Source organism: Eptatretus burgeri, chromosome 14, assembly GCF_056783735.1.
Source record: "Eptatretus burgeri isolate ZD-2024b chromosome 14, Ebu_testis_v1, whole genome shotgun sequence".
NCBI classification, from domain to species: Eukaryota; Metazoa; Chordata; class Myxini; order Myxiniformes; family Myxinidae; genus Eptatretus; species Eptatretus burgeri.
Genome location: NC_140974.1, coordinates 24518297 through 24545850, shown reverse-complemented (window position 1 = coordinate 24545850; position 27554 = coordinate 24518297). Strand labels below are relative to the sequence as shown.

The following is a 27554-nucleotide window of genomic DNA, read 5'->3' as shown; positions in this document are numbered from 1 at the left end:
CAAAAACCAGGTTTATTAAATTGTGTAATATAACCTGGGAAGAAAGCACAAAAAACAACAATTACAGAAATTATTTATGAATATTAATAATAACTAGATGCGCACTTTATAACTGCAAGTAGTTATGCCACCTCACTTTGATCGGACATGTGACCCATGATGTCATTCATATCAAACTTGTTGGCTCCATGGGTAGTTCATCACATATTTAAATTTTCGCATTGATCGGATAAGGTTTATTTTTTCTATCTAATATGGCTGCCAGACCATGTGACCAATGAACTTTTAATTTTCAAACTATATTTCCTGTGAGTAGTCATTCATATGCAATAAGTCACCAATTTACGTTGTTTAGCGGGATTTTGATGGAACATTGTGAACACATTATGAGACAATAGATTATTTAAGTTGTGCCAGAGATATTTCAAGCACAGTCCTGTAGTGTGCCTTGCCAAATTTTTTAATACGTCTGCTGGTGTAGAAGCGACAATGTTGGGTCGCCTGCTAGTGGAGAACCAACAACATGGCAAGTGCTTGGTGGATGCCGCATTGCTTTGTCTCCCAGTCTCATTGGTTTTGCCCTATGGCGAAGTGTACTTGAATATGTACTTGATTGTACTTAAATATGTCTAGTATGTACTTAATTAAAGGTTACGTGAAGTTAGGGTGACCAGAAAATTTTCTTTGGCAATGCATCCCCCCCGTATCATAACACTGTATATGGGAAAATCGTATCCGAATCACGTTGTTTCATATAATATCTCAGTTTTTAGGAATTCATCCATGACTTAAATTGTATTGCATCCATTAGTTGAGCGGTTTGAGAGAAAATGATTTTTGAAGGTTTTACATTCAATCCAACATGGCTGTCAGACCACGTGACTGATGGCGTTTAAATTTTCAAGCTATATTCCCTGTGGCGAGTCGATCATATTAATGAAGTTTTGCATTGATCAATTAAACGGTTCAAGAGAAGTTTTATTTATTTATTTATTTATCTATAGGTTTTAGTTTGAATCCAACATGGCTGCCAGACCATTTGATGTATGACATTTAAATTTTCAAACTATATTCCCCATAGCTAGTCAATTTAAATGTATGAAGTTTCACATCGATCTGATAAGCTGTTATGGAGGAGATTTAAAAGTGTTTTTTTTTTTTTTGCAAAAATATAGCTGCCAGACTGTGACTGATGATGTCCTTAATTACACTCTCTCGCCAAATTTCTTAGTAGATCACCCTCAATAATTTTCACATTGATCCGATAAGGATTTTGACACATCCAATAATGGCTGGCATACCATTTCATCCATGATATCATTGTTATCAAGCTTCATTCCCCATGGGAAGTACATGACATATGCCAAGTTTCAATTATTTTTAGTGAGTGGTATCAGAGAAAATGTCCAAAGTTATTTTTTTTTCCTTTAATCCAATATATCTGCCACAGCGTATGACCTTTGACATCACAGTTATCAATGAAAAATCTCCACGGGTAGTCACTCAGATGTAGAATGTTTCATGTTTCAAATTTTTCAGACACACACACACACACACACACACACACACACACACACACACACACACACACACACACACACACACACACACACACACACACACACACACACACACACACACACACACACACACGTGTATATATACATATATTGTTGTGGAAATGGCCCTTAGTATGCTACTAAATATAGGATTAGCCCAGATCCCCCATTAAATGCATGTTTATCCAGGTTGTTCGGTAATTTGACGTTAAATGTGTGTTGGGAGGTGTCACAGGCTGTTATTTGTTTGTGCAGTGGTGGTGGACCGAGAGGCTCTTCTTCTTCCTTCAGATGTTCCAGACAATTGACTCTGCCCAGTGTGCTGAGAGGGGGAGTGGCCTAGAGAAGGAAGTGAAACTGAAGGGGAGGAGTTTGTCGACTTCGAAGAGGGGTGCGCCCCGAAAAGAAAAGGTGGAAAAAAACTGAGAGGACGGAGTTGGGTAGTCGGCTTTGTGGCGTGCTCGGGCTTCGAGGCGAGCAGAAAAAGGAAAGACAGTGGTGATTCTGAAAGGGAGAGGAAACTGAACCTAAGGGTTAGGCGGCAATCTGCTTTGAGAGGACCTGGCTGCTGTGTGAGTCTGGAGTCCGCTTTGAGGCGTGCTCGGGCTTCGAGGCGAGTGTGCGCCGGGAAGGCAAGAGAGAAATGACGAGTGTGGAGGAAAAATCTGCTGGATGATTAGTCTGTTTTGAGGCGTGCTCAGGCTTCGAGGTGAGCAGAAAAAGGAAAGCCAGTGGTGATTCTGCAGAGAGAGAAACTGAACCTGGGCGCGCTGGGTCTGCCTTCTGTGGCCTGGAGAAGCGAGCCAGGGCCGAAGGAAAGGGAGGGAAAGGACTGCATGAGGTCTGTCTGCCCTTGGCTGGATAAGAGACGACTGGTGGGAATCGTGATCTGCTGTGTAGGGGACGGCTGTGTCTGTCTGCGATCTGCTTCGTGAAGGAGGCCTGGTGAACAGGCCAGGCCTGGACTTGTATGCTGGACCTTGTGAGAAACCAGCTGAAACCCATCATCGACCTGACGGTCTGGTGCAGTCGACCTCGCGGGGTCTGAACGCGCGGAGGCCGCATGCGTGGGCGGTGCGACAAAGGAGGACGAGCACCATCTTGCCACGTGGCGTGCTCGAGCTTGTGGCTCGAATCCGTGGACATCGGCTTGTTACGAGCCACATTCGTGCTTTTGACACTTTCCTCTCGTCCATGAAACGTCACCAAGTACTCTGTCTTGTCTGCATGCTGTCCGTGTCTTGTCTGCATGTCCTTTAAGGCTTATCTCGTTAGGGACCCCTTCAAAACCCATAATCTGTATCTCCCTCGTTAAGAACGGGTTATAGATTAATTAAAACATTGTCGTGAATGTTTTGCTTGTGTCGTGTTCCCTGATGTCCCCAATAAATCTGGCTGATTCGTATGAAGTTGCCGCTTTGAATTAATTTGTGTCGCGTCGAGGAACGATCCGCTCGATTTGGATATGAAAACGAAAATGGTTACAGACTGGTAGATTCTGCTCGGTCTCTGACAAAACCAGTGTGTAACCGGGGTATATTCCCCCAACTGGCAAGGTACAGGTGTATTTTGGTATCGTGGTTCGAGACTCGTAACCCGAGAAATGTTCCGAATCAGCCGGCGTTATAACCCCAGAGATGGCGGTGGTGAGGGTGGCACCGAATCTGTAACATTTGGCTGTCGAGAGTAGGGTTGCGAAAACCCAAACTGGGTATGGACAGCGATTGACGCGCTCGTCCGAGAACCCTCCACCCCGCGACAGTATATATATGTATATATATATATATATATATATATATATATATATATGTGTATATATATATGTGTATATATATATATATATATATATATATATGTGTATATATATGTATATATATATATATATATATATATATATATATATATATATATATGTGTATATATATATGTGTATATATATATGTGTATATATATATGTATGTGTATGTATATATATGTGTATATATATATATGTGTATATATATATGTATATGTGTATGTATATATATGTGTATATATATATATGTGTATATATATATGTATATATGTATGTATATATATATGTATATATATATGTATATATGTATGTATATATATATATGTATGTATATATATGTAGTCGTCGATTACGACCGCAATTGGTTCTGACCAATCGGTCGTAAGTCGACTTGGTCGTAAGTCGAACAACGTATATTTTACATACAAAAAAAAAGAATTTTTTTTTTACATACAAAAAAAAAATTAAAACGTGGTCGTAAAGTCGAACAGTCGTAAGTCGCATAGGTCGTAAGTCGACGACTACCTGTATATGTATATATATATATATATATATATATATATATATATATATATATATATATATATATTTTCATATACATATATTGTTACGGTTGTGGAAATTCGCAAACCACCATTCAGGTCCCGTAGGTGAGATATCTCTGTAAGTACATGTGTAGTTAGCCCCAAACCCGTTGTTTAGAGGGAATAAATGTGATTCATTCGGGCTGCGACCCTTTGAGATAGCCGTTTTTCTGTTCTCTCTTTATTTTGAACCAACCACGTCTCAACTGCCATCACACAACAACCACCAACCACAACTCCGCTTCATAACAACAACAACACCAAGAGCCACGATCTTTACCTTCACAACTCGCTCCCGCAAACATCGCATCACCGCCATTCCAAACGGCACCATGGCCATAAACCACCACCATAAACCCTCCACCACCTTCACCTCTCTCCTTCTGCGGCCATTCCCGCACCACTTGTGAGCACCGAGCGTCAGGCTGTCCTGGGCTCGTACGGGACACGCGCCGAGCCGCGAGTGCAAAATGCGGCTTTTCCGAGGAGAATTCGGATCAGGAAAGCTACACGCCTACTTCTGATCCGTCCAATCAGCAAGCGCGGGGCGGTTTGGCCCCGCCTCCAGGCGCGTCGGTGTAGAATTGAGATATGCAAATTCTAGGATCAGGGGAGACTCGCACCCCTTTTCCTCCGTCCAATGGGCGAGCGTGGCTCCACCCCCGAGCTCGTTCTGATCCAGAAATTTGTATATGGGTTCTCCTGCCGGCCTATAAAGCATACTGGTGGGAATATAGAGGGGCAGTCAGTTTTAGAAGTGCGGAGAGTGGCAGAGAGAGGAGAGTCAGATTTTTGGTTGGAGAGCAGAGTGTGGCAGCGGCAGAGTGTGGCAGCGGCAGAGTCGGTTTGGGTCGAGTCGGTCTCGGTCGGGTCGGTTTGAGCGGAGTCGGCCTTGGAGGAGTGGGGAGTCGGCCTTGGAAGGGCGAAGAGTTTTGGGGCAGAGTCGGGTTGGAGTGCGGAGTGGAGTCGGGAGGCGAGGGCGTACAGGTGGTTTGCTGCAGTCGGCTGAGGAGAATTGGGGAAGAGATCGAAGAGCTCGGGTCCGAGACAAGGAAGACGGTTCGCGGTGGAATCGCTCGTCGCGGGACCCAAGCAAGCCAGCTATCCTCTTTCCCCAGAGCATCAACAATTCCCCCCCCTTTTTTTTCCCCCGCGCTGAGAGTGCGAAAAGGGGGCCCCGTTCCCACCCCACTCCAAGCAGTGCCAACGAAACCCGCGAAGGAGCACGAAGTCGGGGCACTGCCGCGCCGCCACATTTGCGGCTCATCACAAAGACATGGGTAGGATCCACCCGGTCTCGCGGACCTGACCGCTCTTTCAGGTCCCGTGCAAATATTGGCCCACAGGCCCTGTCTGCCCCCTTGTCTTTGAGGGTGGCTCTTTTCTTTTGTTTCTGTGTAAACATGTGTGTGTGTGGCGCCAGTCTGGTGAAGTAAAACTGTGTAAGTGTTGCCGTGTGTACGCGTAGTCGGTTGTAGATCTGCATTGTTGTGTTTCTTTTGTTGCAATTGCTTTATGTGCATTCTGTTTAATTACATATGTGTGCTCTCCGTGTGCCACGGAATAAATGTGCATCATGTTGAACTGTTTTCCCGTTTCGCTTCGTCTTTTCTTTAATTGAATCTCCATCTTGCTTCACGTAAAGGGTTGGTAGTGGGTTTAATATGCCCGATAATTAATCGGAACCATTGAGGCCGACGATAACACCGCTCGGTTATCCCGATAGTACGGAGCGGGTCGCTTAAGTGGCCCGTGTCCGGAGTCGACCTGAGGCGAGGTGCGATCGCCCGGTCTACCCTCCGCGTGGGTATTTAGGTAGGTCGAGTTTGGCGAACAACACTATCCCAGGCGGGGGGCCGATTGGCACGATTGTGGTTAGGCCGAAAGGCCCACCCGTGACTAGCTCCCGGCGTTAGTCCGAGAGGGTCACGACAGAATTGTCCGTCTGGTGGGTGACGTGCTGCGATTCGAGTTACGTGGCCGTTCGCACGAATTCGCAACAATACAATTTCTAGCTCTATTCTAGCGAATTCGCAACAATATATATATATATATATATATATATATATATATATATATATATATATATATATATATATATATATATATATATATATATATATATATATATATATATATATATATATATATATATATATATATATATATATATATATATATATATATATATATATATATATATATATATATATATATATATATATATATATATATATACATATATATATATATATATATATATATATATATATATATATATATATATATATATATATATATATGTATTGCGGTTCTATGAACTGCATGCCTCCAAGGCAATGGCATCCAACATATAGTTGTCCCGAGACAGTTAATCCATTAATATACGTTTAGATCGTCCCATCCGTTTTGTCTATCGGGACAACGGGACGTGCGTTGCGGGGATCTCATAGCTAGGTTTGCTCACACCACTAACTTCATTTCTACTCTTCTTTTCTACTTATTCCTAAGGTAAATCCGAATTTGGGTCCTCGCGTAGGCCAGCAGGCACTGCACTCGGACACCCGATCGGCATGGCGCACCACAGCCCAGAGGGCCTGTCCTCAAGTGATCCCTCAACCCAACTGTTGTGCAAGTCATGGAGTATGCGTCTCGAGCTTCCAATGATCTGGGATGAGATTGCTGGTTGCATTGAAAAGGCATACGAACGAATATCTCTTAAAGAAGCTGCACGGATATTGTTTTTCACAACACAGAAGCAAATGACCCAATATCGGCAAGAGCGTGGCTGGCAGCTTTGGTGCCAATAACTACATTGTCAGAGGCCGATAATAGAAATACAACAACCACACCACATTGTACAGGACACAAGTGTGCAAGATACGGGTGGTGCGTTCTTTCCAACCCATTTCTGGATTGTTATATCGGTATCCTCTTTTCCCTCTATACCTCCATCTAGTTATTATATCCGATCGTTCACCTCAATTCCTAACACAGATCGGAGTTGGCCTCACACACACGATAGCAGAATCGGGTGGACCCGCGCGCTGGCCACGTGCTTAATGACGGATCCGCACACACTGTACGGAACGTGCTTGAAGGCAGACCCATGCACCGCTCGCGACACTTTATTATCACAGAGCAGGGTACGAATGGCACACCTTACCGTCTGCGCATGGGTTTGCCATAACACCTTACCGTCGATCCTCGCTGGCGGCCGCGGGTGTTTCCACGGACGGCGGACATCTCCTCACCTCTCCGCCTAGCAAAGCCGCGATCAGGCAGGGGTGTGCTGTGCGGCCAGATCGCTTGGGCGGTGTGGTGCCCCATGGAGCAGGCACATTGACCAGCACCAATCGCGGGTCGCCGGGGCACGGGCTATTTATGTCAGGGTGCTCGGAGCGAAACGATTCCGCAGATAGGAACCATCTTGCCAGAAGTGGAGTGGAGCCGCTTCCGGCCATCGCGATCGGGCTGCGCGGGGGCCGGGGCCGGGACAACCAGAGTGCCCGATTCGGGTGACGACGCATCGCTTCGGGTCATCGCCCCCGCCCCGCACCACTGGATCTATAAAAGGACGGGTCGCGGGGCGGTGGAAAAAGAGTCGTCGTCGTTCCTGCTCGTCGTTCCTGGTGTGTTATTGAATAGTCGTCGTCGTTCCTGCTCGTCATTCCTGGTGCATCGTTCCTGCTCGTCGTTCCTGGTGCATCGTTCCTGCTCGTCGTTCCTGGTGCATCGTTCCTGCTCGTCGTTCCTGGTGCATCGTTCCTGCTCGTCATTCCTAGTGTGTCGTTTCAGAGTCGTCGTCGTTCGAGCGTTGTTGCTGCCCATCGTCCTTTCTTCCCTCCTGTCGCCTCATTCTGCCCGGCTTGGGATCGATAACTCCGCCTTCTTCACCCACCCTTCTGTCATCATCGCCTGCGACTCCACCTCCACTTCTCTGCCAACACGTCGCTGACTCCACCCACCCACCTGGTCCCGTCTACCATTCTGCCCACTCACTCTCGACTCCGCTCTCTCCATCCAAGTCCCTCCCTTCATGCCCCACGGTCGCGTCTCATTCTCTGGACCGACGCTGGCCGCACGAAGTGCCACGAAGCAAGAAACGGTATGCCAGCCGTCAGGGAGGTATTGTTGCGGGGCCGGGACGACGGCCGCTGTCCGTCCGCTATATGGAGCCGCAAGTCAGCTCGACCGATCGCCCGGAATTCAGATCATCGCCCCGGATAAGTCCGGAGTCGACGGGTCCTTGTTTTGGACCGTGAAGGGTCAATGTTTCCACCACGTGGTACAGGGTTATTTGCCAAATCTTCAAAATACCAAGAGACCATGTGGCAATCTACCGAGTCTTCACACCCTCGACGGAACTCGTACGGAAACGAGCCGCTTAGCGCGCTCGTTCCGTGTGTGATTCCGAGCGGTTTAAACGCCGAGAACCGTCGGTCCCGATTATCCTGTTACAACGGCAATGGCCAGCTAATCCCTCACACGCGACACACTCGGTCAATGCAAGAATGGACACAAACGAGCTGAAAACCTTTAACAAACGGGGTTTATTTATACAATAATGGGGAACTAGGGAACACAGAAGAGCAGATGTAAACCGAATATGCAAGGCACGTATTACAGCACGGCACTTACACAATTCACTACTTATTGACTGGCGACACACACACACACACACACACACACACACACACACACACACACACACACACACACACACACACACACACACACACACACACACACACACACACACACACACACACACACGAAGTGGGGGCTGATGCCTTTATTTCGGCCTTCAGCTCGGAAGATAGTGGAGCTGAGGCCAGGGTCTATTTTGGACCTTTCCGCCTCGTGCGGTATTCAAGGACCAGGTCCTCTGGGCAGAACTGGACCGGGCACCAGTGAGGGCGAGCTGGATCCAACCACCGCGAGCCGCGATCGCTTTTCGAGCTCTGGCGGATCCTCTCGCGCTCCGGAACACGTGCTGGGGAGACGAGGCGCCGATCCTTCCTGATGAACCACCGACCAAGAACTAAGAAGAAGCCGCTATTTCCGTCTCTCTCTTCCCTTCTTATCCCTCTCGGGCGCGCCTCGCTTCCGGCTTGACTCATCCGCCGTCGGTGGGAGCTGCCGCATTCCATTCCCCCCACGAGCCGATTTTATGCCCATATTAGGTAAGTAATTCGGTTCATGAATGCATTCTGAACACACCCGCCTTCCAGCGAGCGCGCAGAGAATGCCGGGAGCAGAGGGTTTGGTGGGTGGGGGCCTCAACTTTCACCTACTGAGCGCGCAGAGGACGCTGGGAGCTGAGGGCTTTCGCTTGTTATTCGGGAGATGGGAGTTGACCTCCCCCCCAGTAAGCGTGCGGGGGACGCCGGGAACTGAGGGCTTTTGCTGTTCTGCAGCGTGTCCGCAACCAACGGTCGTTTTGCGGCTGACGTTGAAGAAGATGAGGTTTTCCAAAAAAAGGGGAATCCTAACTATAACGATAAATCACAGCGCATGGACATTTATTTACCCATTAGACAAGGGGCGGGAGCTATCTATAAAACACATACTTACCGATATAACTAATCTATTGGACCTGAATGTCTGTGCGCTCATGGCTTCCAGATTCGCAACAGTATTACCCAGCGGAGCATCCCCCCAAAACGTATTGTTGGTGCAATCGGGCAATCGTGCAAGGTATTCAGAGACTGTTAGCCTCATCTCCTCTCCTCCTTTTTCTCTTCATTAACTCCTCTTCATCGGTGTGTGTGTGTGTGTGTGTGTGTGTGTGTGTGTGTGTGTGTGTGTGTGTGTGTGTGTGTGTGTGTGTGTGTGTGTGTGTGTGTGTGTGTGTGTGTGTGTTGTCCTGGCTCCTGTCCTCGTAAGTTAAGATTGCAGAAGATTATTATTATTTCAGGTTAAGTCTGCTCTGTGTCTGCTTTTGTAAGTTGCTTGTACATTGTCGCACCTCACGCTTCTTTCTATCCCTGCATTACACACACCAATAAAACTATTCACTGTACAACATAACTTTCCTCACCTGCTTGGAAATAAATTATTATTAGAAATGTTCCCAGCTCATTTTTGTCTTTTCCTTCATTGATCCAGCATGCTCCGAATCCGAGCTTTGCTGTGGCTTTATTCCCAACGATCTGTTCCTTTTAGCCGGGACGACCTTGGCAGTGTCGTTCGGCTGTACCCAGTCCGGTAAAGTGATCCGGCTTGGACAAGGCACACTGAGGGCGTGTTCCCCAGTAATTAAATCACGTGATTATGGGTTAACTGGTTTACCCAATTAGACGGGAGGACCCTGGGTCACGCGGTTGAGTTATTGGCGTTCACGCTCTGTTCGCGACCCGCCGCGTCACGGAATTATCCGTGTGCGATGGCCTACAATTCCGTGGAGTCTGGTGGGAGCCGAGATAGCTTCCCTTCCTTGTGGCCGTCTCACCTCACCACTGGCCTGCAGCAATATTGTTGCGGTTCTCGGAACTGCATGCATACAACAAATAGTTGTCCAGAGTCAGTTATTCCATTAATATACGTGTAGTTAGGTCCCTACTTTTTGTCTAGTTGGAAGACAAGGGGGTGTGTTGCGATGGGCTATTAGTTAGGTTATTAAATCATTTTTCCCTTTTATTTTATTCCCTCCTTTTATTTTCTGAGGTAAATTTGCCTCGCTTGCTACCCTCGTCTCGCTTACCACAGCGTGATGATCCTCGATGCCTTTCCTCGCTTGCTACCCTCGAACCACTTACCACAGCGTACCACCGTCTACCCGGAGTCTCGTTTTCTGAGGCAAAATCCCGACGCACGTTCGGCTGGACAAACACTTCAAGCTGCACCACCATCCATCTGCCCAAGGCCAGACATGCACAATGTGTCACGTACATTTTGCACCCAGGTGGGCGGGCTATATCAGCGTCTGGCCGAAACCCAGCCCAGGAAGGTAGACCACATGAAGGGTCGGAGCCAGTTGGAATGCCTGGCTCGGACGATGACGTCGGTTTCAGCATGGCTCCTCCCCGAGCTCCGGGCTTTATAAAGACTGAGCGATCCTCCATGAATTGAGGAGGAATTGAGGAGAATTGAGGAGAATTGTGGAATTGAAGGAGGAGTGAAGTGTGTGTTCCTGCTACTTGTCTCCGCCCACACGACGTCGACCAAGCGTCCTGCCTATTGCTCTACCCTCACCCTCTGGTCTCCGCCCTTCTCCACTCAAGCTCCTACTACAAACACAATCTCGACACGTGCGGCTGTGGCCCGAACTACGCAACCATTGTCAGGTACCACACCACGGAGCATCCCCTTCCCCCGAAACGCTCAGGTACCGAAAAACTATAACCTCAACCCCCTTCCTCCCTGGCTGCAAAAGTCCTTTTCTTTTCATTGGGTTTTCTTTGTCTGAGTGTGTGTCTGAGTGTATTGGTGCCTGTCTGTCAAGTAAGCCTGTAGAAGATATTTTGTTGTTACTGTGAATAATCTCGCGTCAAGTCTGCACTGTCTGCTTTGTAAGTTGCTTGTATAATTGCCGCACCCCACATCTCTCATCTTTCCTTGCGTTACATACCCAATAAACCTTTGTTGTGCCACATGCTTTTCCTCGCTTATTGTAAATAAATAATTGTTGTAGAAATGTTCCCAGCTCGCCTTTGTCTTTTCTCTCATTGGTCCAGCATGGTTCGAATCCAGGTTTAGCCGGGTCTTTATTCCCAACAGTCTGTACCTTCAAGCCGGTACGTCCTTGGCAGTGTCGCTCGGCTGCATCCGATCCGGTAGAGGGATCCGGTTCGGACAAGGCGTACCGAGGGCGTGATTCCCTGGTGGTTAAACTGCGTGGTTAATTAGGTAACCCGATTCCATCGGTGGGAGGACCCAAGGTCACGCGGTTGAGTTATTGGCGTACACGGTCGGTTAAGCGACCCGCCGTGTCACGGAATTATCCGTGAGCGACGGCCTACAATTCCGGGGAGTCTGGTGGGAATCGACGTAGCTTCCCCCACCGAGTGGTCTTCTTACCCGACCCCGCCGGTCCGCAACAATATGTTTATGTGTGTGTTGTCATGTCTGAGGCTCACTAACATGTTCTGCCTCAGCTCTGAAGGTGTTATGTATGCCTCTGAAGGAAATCCATGGATTTCCAAAACGGACCTGTACGGCATTCAGTTATTAATTATTCTACTTTTTCCTGTTCCCCAAGGTCACCCAAATGACCCAAAATTGTCAGCAACACGCCCAGGAGGCAGATGGATGGAATGTTTTTTTTTGTTGTTGTTTTTTTAACTTTTGTTAAGGTTTATTTACAAAGAATATGTCATGTGGGGAAGGAGGTGGACTAGACAAGTAGTTCGACATTTTTTTTCGATTTTCTTCCCATCCCCTTTAATTTTTTGGTAACGTTATTTTGGTAATCAGATAAATAGATCTTGGATGCCTTGAGTGAAACTTTATAATTTTGCCTCTATTTTATTTGCATATTACTCACCACCCCCTCCCCCCTCCTCTTCCTTTTTTTTTTTTTTTTGCATCTTCAATTTTTATTTGATTTTCATACATTCACTACTCTATCCTGCCTTGCTATACTTTTATTTTACTCGTAGGAGCTCTTCAAGCGTGTGGTGCCTTACCATTGCCTAGGGAGTGTATGGTCTCGCCGTGACTGCCAACCACCACCATCGGATTCAGTTCGGGCCACAGTGGTGCAATTCAATTCGGTGGCGGCTTGTGTCGTGACATCGGTGATACGGCCCTCATTGACCAAAACCACTCAACGTGCACGTGTTTTGCAACGCTGGATCGATGTAGCCCGGGTGAGGTCCCAGTCAGAAGAATTGTGGAGTCGTTGTGGGTAATCCAATGAAGTTAAAGACCTGGAGAATCTTAAAGGCTGGGGATGGCTATCATAAGGCAAATAAACAAAACCAAGATAACTGGTTTTATGCATTGTTGGTGAAAATGGAATGGTCATTTTTGTTAACCTTCCAGACTTGGCCGTATTGTCGAGGCATCCTGATGATGATACTCCAATGCCAAGTCGAGCTCAAAAGCTTTTGTTTTTGTACATGTCAAAATGGCTTCAGCTTTTCCTATCCCTTTCCCCTGCCTACAGGAGTGCCGTTTGCTCAAGAATTTCTCATCTCTACGTGCGGTGCTGTCTGCTCTACAGTCTAACCCATTATACCGACTCAAACGTACCTGGGCTCTACTACCACGGTACTAGCACACACTGACTTGTGTTTTTCTTTTTGTGCTGGTGTTGAAGTTTGTTATCGTGTTTGTCAACTGCTAAAAGTCTTTCATATTGTACCATCTTGTAGAAGAGGCTGTGATGTTGAAAAATGCATTAATGTGTTGGCCATGGAAGGTACAGTTTTTTTTTTTTTTTTTTTTTCCTCCTGTGACATGTCACAGATGTACAAGAGCTCTGCATTGCTGGTATTGTTGTTGTTGGGGTTGTTGGGGGTCGATTATTGAAATGGACACCCATTGGTCGGACAGCTGCCGGACCAAACAGACATTGGTTGCTTGACTCCATCCACCGTGGCACCCAGACAAAATGATATGGCCGCCATCATGGTTTTCTGGTGGGCCTAACACAGACCTGTAAGCCTCTGCTGATGATGCACTGTCCGGATTTGTTGCATCAAATTTCCATTGGCTTTTTTTGGGTCGAGTGTTAATCACGATGGGGACCGTGAAAAATCGAATCATATGTCGAATAAAAAGAATTGGTAAAGTTTAATCAAGCCCATATGCACCTCCCTAAGAAAAATAGCATTACGTAATTTTTGAACGGCCCCATATTTGTGTTGAACATCTGTGACCATGTGACTAATTAGCTCATTGTGATATATCCGTGGCAGAGGCTGACATGGATCAGAGGTGTCGAGTGAAATTTTTAATAGCGCATTAAATGCACGTTTCCCAATCGACCAGTTTTCTGGATTTAGCCAATTCATTTGCGTTAAATGGTGAAGTCCTGTACCTCGAATGACCATGGACAGGTTTTATGAACAGATGATTTCTTCTTCTTCCTCTTCCTCCTCCTCTTCCTCTTCCTCTTCATCGTCTTCCTCTTCTTCCTCTTCCTCTTCGTCATCTTGCTCTTCTTCCTCTTCCTCTTCCCCCTCTTCCTCTTATTCTCCCTCTTCCTCTTTCTCTTCTTCCTCTTCCTTTTCTTCTCCCTCTTCCTCTTCCTTTTCTTCTCCCACTTCCTCTTCTTCTTCTTCTCCCTCTTCCTCTTATTGTTCCTCTTCCTCTTCCTCTTCCTCTTCTTCCCCTTGCTCCTCTTGCTCTTCCTCCTCCTCTTTCTCCTCCTCCTCTTTCTCCTCCTCCTCCTCCTCCTCCTCCTCCTCCTCCTCCTCCTCCTGTAGCCATCATTTTGTTGGGGCGCAACTATTCCGCTGATGCTGTGCCCCTTTAGCAGTACACTGGTACTCATTTAGCTGACCTCGGAACGATGACAGGCTGAGTCAACCCCACCTGGTGTTAATTCAGCAGTCAACAGGGCTCAAACTCGGAACCCTAAAATCCCAAGCCAGCCACCCTAACCACTAAGCCAACACCAGGATGTAGAAGATTTATTACAACAGAGAGAGCCGGAGGACAGAAGAGAGGAAGAGAGCGACACGCACGCATGCACGCACGCACGCACGCACGCACGTACGCACGCACCTGATGTAACAGATATAAAGCAAATCCCCTGTTCAGAATAACTGTGAATCTTATTTATCTAATCCTATTAATTCACAATGGAACATGGGACAGACACGGCACAAGGTTAATGAAACGGATTAGAGAATGTCATCTGAGCCGTTCAACAGCAAAGATGAGGGAGTTGAGTGGACAGAGTAGGCAAAAAATATATATATTTTGTCGCAGGTTGTGACCACAGTGTGGTCATTCTTGTTTTGTATGCATGATTGAGGCTTGTGGAAGAGCGAGGGCAGAATGGAATGGAACAAAATGGAAAGGGGGAAACTTGAACAGCAGAATGTAAGTGATAGTGATCTGTTTAGAGCATGGAGTTGTCTGTCTGTATTACTTAGTTATAATTCCTCAAAGAATGCTTCCGTAGCCGTTTAATGCAGATTATCATCTCTCTCTCTCTCTCTCTCTCTCTCTCTCTCTCTCTCTCTCTCTCTCTCTCTCTCTCTCTCTCTCTCTCTCTCTCTCTCTCTCTCTCTCTCTCTCTCTCTCTAAAACCATCAGGAGTTATCACTCTCATGCTCCCTCGAGGCGATTTCACAAATTAAGTTCAGCAAAGAAAATAAATCCTCATCTTATTTTTTTAACATGCTATCTTTCCTTCATCTCAGTGACAGCATCACTTTGTATGAGGAGCTATCTGCCATCTTCTCAGAAGAAAACAACCACCTTACCAGCAGAGAGCTGCTTATGAAGGTGAGTAAAGGTGTCATGAGTGTATGTTAAAACATTTTTGTCTTGTGTAATATTGCTCCTTAATTCGCACAGTTGTGTTTTATTTTTTGTTCTGATCTTTATATTCTTGTATATTATGCTTGTAGTCGCACACATACGCTCCCTTTCTTGTGTTCTGGGCCCTACTTAGTTTATCCCTGACACTCATTTTCCTTTATCTGGAGTGTCAGAGATATCTTATTCAACTGTTAAAATAGATTTTGCAGAATTTCGTTCTCGGTTGGCCATTGCTTTGTTTTGTGGTACCGTAAGTTCCTTCAATAAGACACACACACACACACACACACACACACACACACACACACACACACACACACACACACACACACACACACACACACACACACACACACACACACACACACACACACACACACACACACACACACACACACACACGGAAAACCCGATAAACTTCTCTCAATGCTCTTGTTTGACCACACCTCCTGAGCCACACAATATTTTTCATAAGCCACGCCCACTTTCCTACGCCACGCCCACTTTAAATAATAAATAATTGGAGGTGGTGTGTGGGTCGTGGAATCGTTTTCGGTAAATAAATAATTGAAGGTGGTGTGTGGGTCGTGGAATTTTTTTCGGTAAATAAATAAATAATTGGAGGTGGTGTGTGGGTCGTGGAATCGTTTTCAGAAAATAAATAAATAATTGAAGGTGGTGTGTGGGTCGTGGAATCGTTTACGGTAAATAAATAAATAATTGGATGTGGTGTGTGGGTGGGGAATCGTTTTCAGTAAATAAATAAATAATTAGAGGTGGTGTGTAGGTCATGGAATCGTTTTCAGTAAATAATTAAATAATTGGAGGTGGTGTGTGGATCGTGGAATCGTTTTCAGTAAATAAATAAATAATTGAAGGTGGTGTGTGGGTCGTGAAATTGTTTTCGGTAAATAAATAAATAAATAATTGAAGGTGGTGTGTGGGTCGTGGAATAGTTTTCGGTAAATAAATAAACATATTATTAGAAATCCACAAAGACAGAAATGCCGGTGATTCCATTTATTTTGGATCCTTTTCACTTTGGTCAATAACGTTTGGATCGAGGAGAGATCGAAGGTGGAACGACGGTGTAGTTCCTTACAAACACTGTATAGACACCTTAAATGACGGTAAATAGACACCTGATTTTTGAAGGACTACCATTTGAAAAATAAAACCTCAATCAAAAATCAGCTCGAGTAAAATTTTCTAAATATCTCGAAGTGTTTAATTCCGAAGTCTCGTTTCTCTACATTCAAAACTGAAGGACAGGTATTGAAAATACTGTACGCGGTTTTTCGGCCGCTGCACAGCAACGGGTGGTTGCTGGGCAACGAAATTCAAACGTGCACATTCCCAGTATATATTCCACCTGTTGGCAAAGTTTCATCGAAATCTGTTCGCTGGTTCGTGCTGTGGAGCCTCGCGTTGCAGACGCACGCACGCACACACAGACAGACGGAAAACCCGACAATAAGGGATATCTAGCATATATAGCTAATTCAATAATATGGTAATGGAAACCTATAATATGGTAATGCTTTTATAAGCTTCCTGAATACACAATTGCAATACATTATGGTGTGTAGGAAAAAAGCCTCCTTTGACAGGAAGTTAAAATGAAGGCTATGATTCTGTAATTCTGTGAGATTCTTTCATACCCCTTACACACTGCTGGTGTGTCCCCTCCCTCACCCCATCTCTCATATACACATTGATTACTATTTAATAAACCAGTTATTAAAGAAAAACCCGCTCCTGCATGGTCGAGCAGTGAGCTGCGCAACGGTGTAACTGTGAAAAGAAATTCGGTGAGTAAACAGGCAAGCACAGCAGTAGCATGGGCTACTTGTCATGCTCTTTTGGGTATCTCTCATCCCACATAGAGAAGCCACTGCGGTACTCGAACCCCCACACACCCCTTTTACACTTAACCTCGCCACCTACTCAGCTGATGAACTCCTTGAGGTCAAGTAATTTATACAAGGAGGGTAAAATCAATAGTCTTCAATTCCCTTATTTGGTTGGGGACCAGTCATTTGTCTTCCAGTGTCATGGTCAGAAGTGACTCCTGTGAAATAGCTGAAATGATTAGCAATGCCTGACCTTGTCCTGGCTTCCATTTGCCACTGTCCAAGCCATATATTTGGTGGTCTCTATCCTGGGCAGTGCCATCAATACCGAAACACAATCAACAATCCCATTTTAATAAAAGGTTAAGACGTCTCCCAAAACTGTACTGTTACACAAACTGGCAAATTTGAGTCGATGCACAACATTGTTTCTCTATATTACAGAATGTGTTTTGTAGAATGATGGCTTGTAATGATTGAACTGGGGAAATCTATGTTTTTGTATGTTTATTTTCTTAATTTTGAAGACTTATTCTTTTGGATTTTGATGGTGGCCCAGAGCCATAAATTGGACCAAAGAGTTTTAAAAGTTCCTTAAACTTTTTGCAGAAAACTAAATTTACAAGGATTGCATGCATGTGTGCATGCATATTACATATGTATATCCATCCCCCACCAAGCTAAGGTTCACTACAACGAATGGTTTTATTTAGGGCTATTCATCGCTTAAAGGCCCTGTCACACCTTGACGATATAGCCAGCATATGCCGACGTATGAAAAATTTGTCTAAAACGCTGGCACACGTCGAATACGTATGGGTAAGTTTTGTATACGTTAAGAGCATGCTGGCATACGTCGTAGTACGCTGGCATACGTTGTAGTCAGGGCCGGATTTACCATGTGGGGGGCTGTGGGCACAATGATTGTGGGGGGCCCCCAAATTTGGAGATTAATCAACAACTTTAATTATTACTGCTTTTTCATCAACAACTGAACTTAAGGCCCTGTCACACCTTGACGATTTAGCCAACGTATGCCTGACGAATGCAAAATTGGGCTAAAACGCCGGCACACGTCGAATACGTAATGGGTAAGTTTGTATACGTTAAGAGCACGCTGAAAAACACTGTCATACGTCGTAGTACGCTGGCTTTCATCGTTGTACTTTGCGGTTGTCCTCAAATTTTAGCATGCTTGAAATTTTCCGACGTATGCCAGCGTATGACTCACACATTCCGCTACGCTGGCCATAAGTTGTAGGCACGTTATGCGATCGTTCACACACGTCGACACACGTTACTTGTAAGTTACTCATAAGTCGAAACACATCGAGGTAATGATTAGCTTTCCCGAAACCTATTTAAAACCTATGACTAACGTGTTGGAGGCACGTCACACGATCGTTGACACACGTCGAGGCACACCATGCGATCGTTGACACACGTCGAGGCACACCATGCGATCGTTGACACACGTCGAGGCACACCATGCGATCGTTGACACACGTCGAGGCACATCATGCGATCGTTGACACACGTCGAGGCACGTTACTTGTAAGTTACTCGTAAGTTGAAACACGGCAAGTGAGGAAATATCGGAAGTTATTGTTTTTTTTTTTTTTACGCTGCCAATACGCCATTATACGGTAGCTGTAAATTAAAACACGTTCAGTAAGTTCTGTGGTCGTCCGGAAGACGTCAATCAAATACGTCTACATACGTCGATATGCATTGGAGGTACGTTACACAAAGGTTCAAAGCAAGTTACTCAGAGGTTAGAAATAAGTTTTGGGAACGCTAAGCATTACTTCGATGTGTTATGTCTACATACGTAAGACCCACAAGTCTACATACGTCTACATACCCAGAAGAAGCAACGGAAAACGAGCTCCTGCATAATGAAGGTTCGCATTAAGAAGGGTTATAAAGGTATGTAACCCCTTTTGTTAAGCAGGGGATACCTGCATGTATATACATATATATATAGACATACACATATACTGAAACGCAAAAGAAACTTACCACTTGTTTGAAATGTAATAAAATTGTAACAGTTCAAAATAAAACAAACCAACAATTGCTAATTGAAACATTGGCATTTTATTGATGACATGTCAAGTTTTTGACCAAGATACACCATCTCATAAGTTTGTTCTACAGTACAGAACAGCACAGGGTGCAATGTCAGTCCCCTTTCAATAGCGTGTGTGGCCACCATTGTTTTGGATACAGGCAGTGCATCGTCGGCGCATACTGCCTACCAGTCTTTGGATGGATTGCTGCTGGATTCTGTCCCACTCAGTCCTCAATGTCTGAAGCCATCTGACTTAGGACCATCTGCTTGTCCTGCCTTGCAGTGGTGACTCTTCTCCTCCCTGATCGAGGTCTGTCATCTGCAGAGTTGTGGAGGGTGTCTCTGTCCACCAGGGCCGATATCGTCTGGTGTGAACAGCCAAGGCGACGTGCCACCTCACGGTAGCTCAATCCGCCTTGCAGTATGCCCAAGGCACACTGCCGTTGATCCCTTGACAATCGTGGCATGTTGATTGAAATGCCCATTTTGCACTGGCCTTTTTAAAGCCAATATCAAGACATCACGTGCAGCTCATTAAAATCATCCCGTACCCAATGGCTAATCACTGACAGTCAAAACGGCTGTTCAACAGCTGTGCTATGAAGTGACCATTGAAGGTTCAATTGACCATCCGTGACCGTTTTGTCTGGCAGTAAGGACACTATTGTCCACAAATAATTTCACACATTTACTACATGCAGTGTTATTTTTGATATTTGAAGGTTTAAAAGGTGATAAGTTTCTTTTGCGTTTCAGTATATCTTTCATAGATATATATATATGTATATATATATGTATATATATGTATATATATGTATATATATATATGTATATATATGTATGTATATATATATGTATATATATATATATATGTTATATATATATATATATATATATATATATATATATATATATATATATATATCTTCTTCTTCTTCTTTCGGCTGCTCCCGTTCGGGGTCGCCACAGCGGATCATCCGTATGATCCGCATAGTGATTTGGCACATGTTTTACGCCGGATGCCCTTCCTGACGCAACCCTGGTCACCTCTTACGACACAGGGACAATATATATATATATATATATATATATATATATATATATATATATATATATATATATATATATATATATATATATATATATATATATATATATATATATTGTGGCGGATCCGGGGTGGCGGGATTCTCACCCGGTCCCTGGTGCCACCCTCACCACTACCATCTCCGGGGATCTATAACGCCGGCCGGCCGGCTCGGCACAGGCCTCGGGTCACGCGTCTTCAGTCGCGATACCAATTTAATCCTTGCACCTCGCCAGTTGGGGAGATAGAACCCCTGGTTACAGACTGGTTTTGTCCGAGACCGAGCGGAGTCTACCAGTCTGTAACCACTTTGGTTTTATATGCCAATCGAACTGATCGTTCCTCGACGCGACACAAATTAATCCACAGCGGCAACTTCATCTAAATTAACCACATTTATTGGGGAACATTGGGGATCACAACACAAGCAATAAATACGACAATGGTTTTATTCACAATTCTCAACCCGTTCTTAACTAGGTAACCACGGTCTAAAGGTTTCGAGGGGATTGCTACCGAAATATTCCTTATACAACACAAAACGGACAGACAGACAGCATGCATGCATGCAGACAGAGTACTTGGTGATGTCCCATGGCCGAGAGGACAGTGTAAAAAGCACGATTGTCGCTCGCAATAGGTGGATGTCCATGGATTCGAACTCCCGCTCGAACGTGCCGTGTGGCGAAATGGAGCTCGTACTCTTGCTCCCTTCGCACCGCACGTGGTCTCCGCATGCGCTCTGACCCCGCGTAAGGTCGACGACGGCCCTCAGCTGATCTCTCTCACAGTCCAGCCTACAAATCCCGGCCAAGCCTGATCGACGTGCCCAGCTCTGCAGGTGGATCGGCGAATGTATCGAGCCGTGAGGTGAGTACGGTGGGAGGCTCCACAGCCAGACGCAGGCCGAATAGGTCGATCACCTCCCCGTACGAGTCAATCGTCGACTCCACATGCCGGCAGCCTCTCAAAGCCGACTGCAGTTTCCGCAACTGCCAAAACTGAGCCTCAACCTGAGGTCTTCGCTTTCCCTCTCGCTCGTTCCTTCATCGACCACGAGCCCGTTTGTACGAAGCATTTGTTTCTCACACTTCCTTTCGCTTCGACACACGCCTCTCTTGGTGACTCACCGACCAAAAGCTCCGCCCCTTCGCGTCACTTCCTGTCCAGGCCACCTCTCTCTCTCTCTAGGCCACACCCCCTCTCCAGGCAACACCCCTCTCCAGGCAACACCCTCCTTCGTTCGTACAGGAAGAGGAAGAAGAGTGATCTCTCTTTTCACCACCACAGTACCAACATAAAAACAGTCTTTTACACCTCCCGACACACATTTATCATACACTTTACCAAACAACCTATCTATACATGAATTTAATGGGGGATCTGAGCTAATCCTATACTTGGTAGTCCCATTAAGGGCCATTTCCGTAACAATATATATTATTTATATATATAATATATATATATATATATATATATATATATATATATATATATATATATATATATATATATATATATATATATATATATATAGTTACAGGCCGGGGGTCAGTCGGCCTGACCGATCGCCCAGAATATAGATTGCCGCCCGGATAACTCCAAGCAACGAGTCCTTGTACAAGAACCGAAATACGCCAATCGGCAGATCACGTGGGGTAGGGTCGATTGCCAATCTTCAATGTACCTAAATACCCATGTGATCCAACTCCCGGGGTATTCCACCCTCGACGGATCTCGTACGGAACAAACCGCCGAGGCGAGCTTGTCCGTGCGCGATTCCGAGTGGCATAACCGCTGAGAACCGTCGGTCCAAATATCCCCCTATTACGGCAAACCAACGGCTTTCTAACTCCCAACACACAAAATTTTCAGTCAATGAGGGAATGGACGCAATGAGCAGGTTTACATTCACACAAGGACATTTATTATAATGAAACACGTATGCAATTAAATAAGGCAAAACACGTATGCAATTACACAAGCAACAAAAGCACGACAACAGAACTACAACCGTCTACTTATTATCAGGTCAGGTATGGGAGCATGTGCCAGAACAGCGCGTCGCTGCGTCCACTTTCCGCCGGTACTCCAGGGGCCTCCGTCTGGCCATCCCCCAGGCAGATGCCAGGCCCATCCCCATCTCCTTGAGATGATGGTCAACCTGTTGCAACCATGAGGCACGCGGTCGGCCCACTGGCCTCCTGTACTCATGAGACTCCCTCGCTGAGAGAATCTGGTGAGCAGGATCAGCGTCAGGAAAACGAGCCACATGTCCATACAGCCTCAACTGACGCTCACGGACTATGCAGGTAACAAATCTCATCCGAGTCTCTCTCAGCAACCGCTCGTTGGACACAAAATCCGACCAGCGATAGCCAAGGATTCTCCGAAGAGACCTGGTACTAAAGGAATTAAGTCTCCATCTCAGATCCTTGGTCAGAGTCCAAGTCTCGCACCCATAGAGCAAGACTGGAAGTACCAAGGACCTGAAGACTCGGACTTTCGTCCTCCCGCACAGGTACCGGCAGCGCCACACCCCATGATCCAGTGAATCCATGACTCCCCAGGCCCGACCCAGACGTCTATTGACCTCTGACTCGCAGGCAGCAGAGACATGAATATCACTGCCAAGGTAAGTGAATCTCTCCACGACCTCAACATCCTCACCACAAACAGACACAGACAGGACAGCAGCATCCAAGATGTCACCGAAAGCCTGGATCTTAGTTTTGACCCAAGAAACCTGTAATCCCAACGGCTCCGACTCCTCATTCAGCACCTCGAGGGCCCCCAAGAGGATGTCTAACGTCTCCGCAAAGATGACTGCATCATCTGCAAAATCAAGCTCTGAGATCTTGACGTTCCCAAACGATGCACCGCAACTTGATCTCTCCGACATCCTCCCTAAAATCCAGTCCATACAAGTGCTGAAAAGTGTGGGGGCAAGTACACATCCCTGAGGAACTCCAGTAACAACTGGAAATAAGTCAGAGATGGCACCACCACACTTCACAGCACTCTCAGTACCAGAGTAGAGTTCAGACATCAGATCGATCAGTTTTGGTGGCACCCCACGAAGACCAAGAATCCTCCAGAGGACATCCCGATTCACTGAATCGAACGCTTTACATAGATCAACATAGGCTGCAAGCAGCCCCTGCCGAAACTCTGGTCTGCGTTCGGTGAGGACACGAAGTGCAAGGATACGGTCAATCGTTGACCTCTTTGGTGTAAAGCCTGACTGCTCTGGACGCTGGTGCTCAAGCAGATGGTGGCGAACCCTATCAAGAATTATCCGAGCAAAGACCTTGCCCGGCACTGAGAGCAGCGTCACCCCTCGGTAGTTGTTGCAGTCTTGGCGATCACCCTTCCCTTTCCAGAGAGGGACAACAAGGCCCCTCTTCCAGTCAGTTGGGATGATGCCTGTGTTCCAGGCAGAGCACAACACTGCATGCAACGACACGAGTGCAGCATTTCCACCAGCCTTGAGAAGTTTGGCATGGATGCCACAGATCCCTGGAGCTTTGCCCTGTTTCAACTGGTTCACCGCAGCCCATGTTTCCACAAGCGAAGGTGGACCACAGTTGATTCGAGGGTCAGCAACAGGGATTGTAACACCCTTGATGACCAACTCGACAGCTGGGGGATCAGCCTGGTACAACCGCTCAAAGTAACTGGCCCAGCGGGCCTTCACTTCAGACTCCTCTGTCAAGAGCCGACCACTCTCTGCTCGAACTGCATTGCTCCGAGGAATGGGCTTGGATGAACGTAATGCGCGAATTCTCCTGCAAGCGGGACGAGAATCACCTGTCCACAGGTGATGCTCTACCCCCTCACAGATTCCTCGCACATAGGCCTCCTTGTCCACCCTCAGTGCACGTACAGTTTTACGCCTCAGCTCCCTGAACAGCTCAGCTCTGCCATTCAGCCTGGCCCTGTGACTCTGCTCAATGGTATCCAGTGTCCCTTGAGAGACAAAATTCTTCTTTGCCCTGCGGTGAGCTCCAAGGCATCCACCGGCAACATCAAGGACGGTGGTCTTGAAGGCGCTCCACAACTCTTCAGGACCCCCCAAAGCACCCAGACCCCCAAAGTGTCCACTCAGCCTGTTCGCAAACTCCTCAGCTACTCTCTCATCCCTGAGCTTGGCAACATCCAGCCGAGGCTGGGATGGTACCATTCTCCAGGATTTAAGGTGCAGCTTTAGAGTTGCTACAACCAGCCTGAGGTCAGTATTGAGGAACTGAGCACTCCGGTAGACCCTGCAGTTCTGAATCATCTCCAACGACCGTCAATGAGGACATGGTCAATCTCCTTTGCCACACCGCCAGCGTTGGAATACCAAGTCCAGCGATGAGCTTGTGGGCGCTGAAACCATGAACCAGCCACCCTAAGTCCACAACTTCTTGCAAAGTCAAGGAACTTAGTGCTATTCTGGTTCATAGTTCCTGACCCATGGGGACCAACACACACCTCATAACCATCCCTATCAGTTCCAGTCGATGCATTGAAATCCCCCAAGACTAGAAGTGTATCTCGTCTGGGGCACTGATCAACCACAGACTCGAGTGTGGCGTAGAATGCATCCTTCACGGTGAGATCACTCGCCTCAGTCGGAGCATAAACAGAGACCAGGGAAATGACACCTAAGGAGTGACGAATCCTTAATCTCATAATACGCTCGTTGACCGGTGTTACCTCAATTATCATTGGGGTCAGCTTATTGGACACAGCTACAGCAACTCCTTGGGTATGGTAACCATCAGAGCGACCAGACCAATAGTAGGTGTAACCACCCACCATTATCTCGCCGCAATCCAGTCTCCGAACCTCAGAGAGAGCTGCAATCCCGATGTCCAAACGCTTGAGCTCAGATGATAACAGAGACAGGTGATCATCCTCTCTTAGGGACAGGACATTCCAGGCACCCACCTGAAGGGACCGCCTCAGGTTAACCCAAGGAGACTGCCGTCTGGTGGACGATACCTCAGCACCACTCCGACACACTCTCCCGCAATCTGACCCAGGGATGTTACCCCGTGGTTTCCCTCCTATCATCAAAGATTGGGGGTCCCGAAGGCTTTGCCCCAATCCCATCATCCGGTGAGCTGCCCTGCGAAGGGAAGCTGCACAGGAGGTACTCCCACGGAGTGGGTTTTCAGATTTTTTTGCATTTTTGCGTTTTGCGGAATGAAGGGTTTTACGGTGGCCGGAGTGCAAATCCTGCCACCAACCTCCTAATAAGAAGTGGCCCAACTGCAGGAGGACGTCCGCAGACACAGTTGGGCACTAGATATGGATGGCCGTTGGCTCACAAGGAGCTCCTCCGCCCTTTGACAGGTTTTGTTTTTAATCCTGCTGGGTGTCCATATCCAAACACTCTCCTCACCAGAAAACCTGGTGGGGGAGATGGTTTAGTCGCCGACAACCCGACCATGGAACAGGTCAGTACAGGTTTACATGGTACCTGTAGCAGGTCACAGATCGAACCTGACACCTGACTAACAACTTATTATGACTACTTATTATGTACAGTCATTTACACTTAACAGCAGTTCCTACTTATTAGATAGACGGGCCCACGGACACACACACAGACACAGACACAGACACAGACACAGACACAGACACAGACACAGACACAGACACAGACACAGACACAGACACAGACACAGACACAGACACGCACACAAGAAACGGTGGCTGAGGCCATTAATTACGAGCTCCAGCTCGGAGGACAGATGAGCTGGAACTCAGAGCTTGATTCAAACCTTTCCACCTCATGTGGTCTTCAACTTGTCCGGACCTGGGCTCCAGCGAGAGCGAGCTGGATCCAAATCGCCGTGAGCCGCGTTCCTTCCCGAGCTCCCGTGAATCCTCCCGCGCTTCTCAACATGTGCCGGTGAGATGAGGCGCCGATCCTTCCTGTCGATGCGTCGCTTCCCCGAGGAACCAACTCCAAGAAGAGGCCGACGCGTCGCAACAAGCCGGAAACAAAATGGAGAACGAAAAGCTCCACGAACCAAGAGGAAGAGGAAGAAGAGGAAGAAGCCTCCACTCGCAGCTCGAGCCGAACAACCGGCTCAAGTTCCTTCCAAAACAAAGCAGCAGCCGAAGCTCACTGAGCCAGCCGAAGCAAAAAGCTTCCGAAGGCCTCAAGCCAAGCAAGCCAAGCAGTACCCGGCAGCTGCTGAATGACTGCTCTCTCCGAAGCAAAAAGCTTACTCCTCCCACGGGACTCAGCACACGAACTCTGCACACGGGACTCAGAACGGGACTCTTCACCAACTCTGCCACGGGACTCCCACGAACTCTTTACACGGGGCTTTCACGAACTCACGAATGCCAATAACTCAACCACGTGACCTAGGGTCCTCCGTCTAGTGGGTTAACTGGGTTACCGAATTAATCATGTGACCTAATTACCGGGGGACACACCTTCGGTACGCCTTGTCCAAACCGGATCACTTTACCGGATCAGATGCAGCCGAGCGACACTGCCAAGGACATACCGGCTAAAAGGAATGGAATGTTGGGAATAAAGTCCCGGCTAAGCTGGGACACTGACCATGATGGATCAATGGAAGCACAGAAAAAAAGGTTTAAAAAAGGCCCTTTTACGAGAACAAGTAATGGGTTAGCAACTGCAGCTGTTCTGCAGCAGTGGAAGTAAATTAAGTCTTGAAAGTTGATGCAAACAATTCCAACAGGTGTCCCAACTTTTGTTGATTAGTTACAAACCCTCTGTCTATGTAAAAGCACTGTTGGAACAGACGGTGTTGCTACACCCTCTGAAGCATTATTTGGACAATGTTGCACTGCAGGAAGTAGTATATTGCTATCATAATGGTGAGAAAAAGACAATTAACAAAGGAAGACAGACAGACCATTATCACCCTTAAAAGTGTAGGTCTTTCCTTTGGAGAAATTGCAAAGAAGCCAAGGTGTCAGTGAGTACAGTTTCCTACACCATCAAAAGGCACTTGGAAACTGGAGGAATCTCTGACAGGAAGAGGTCTGGCAGACCTAAAGCCACAACACACTCAGAAGACAAGTTTCTGAGAGTCAACAGCTTGTGTGAAAGGCAGCTCACAGGACAGCAGCTTCGAGCTCAGCTTGATACTGGTTGAAGTAAGGAATTCTTAGTTTCAACTGTG

At 46.6% G+C, this 27554-nt stretch overlaps 1 protein-coding gene across 15 annotated transcripts in view; it reads left to right on the top strand.

Annotated features, from left to right (window-relative positions):
* The window catches only part of RGL1 (ral guanine nucleotide dissociation stimulator like 1), a 143197-nt gene that overhangs the window by 38401 nt on the left and 77242 nt on the right, over window positions 1–27554 (top strand). For all 15 annotated transcript variants that reach the window (XR_015051065.1, XR_015051064.1, XR_015051067.1 and 12 more), the window contains 3 exons: window positions 12542–12751; window positions 13051–13154; window positions 15260–15344. Coding sequence is in view for 11 of the 15 variants with exons in the window: in XM_085854009.1 (XP_085710135.1) it covers window positions 12542–12751; window positions 13051–13154; window positions 15260–15344 (399 nt within the window). In the remaining 4 variants the exon portion in view is untranslated. The remainder of the gene's footprint in view (window positions 1–12541; window positions 12752–13050; window positions 13155–15259; window positions 15345–27554) is intronic.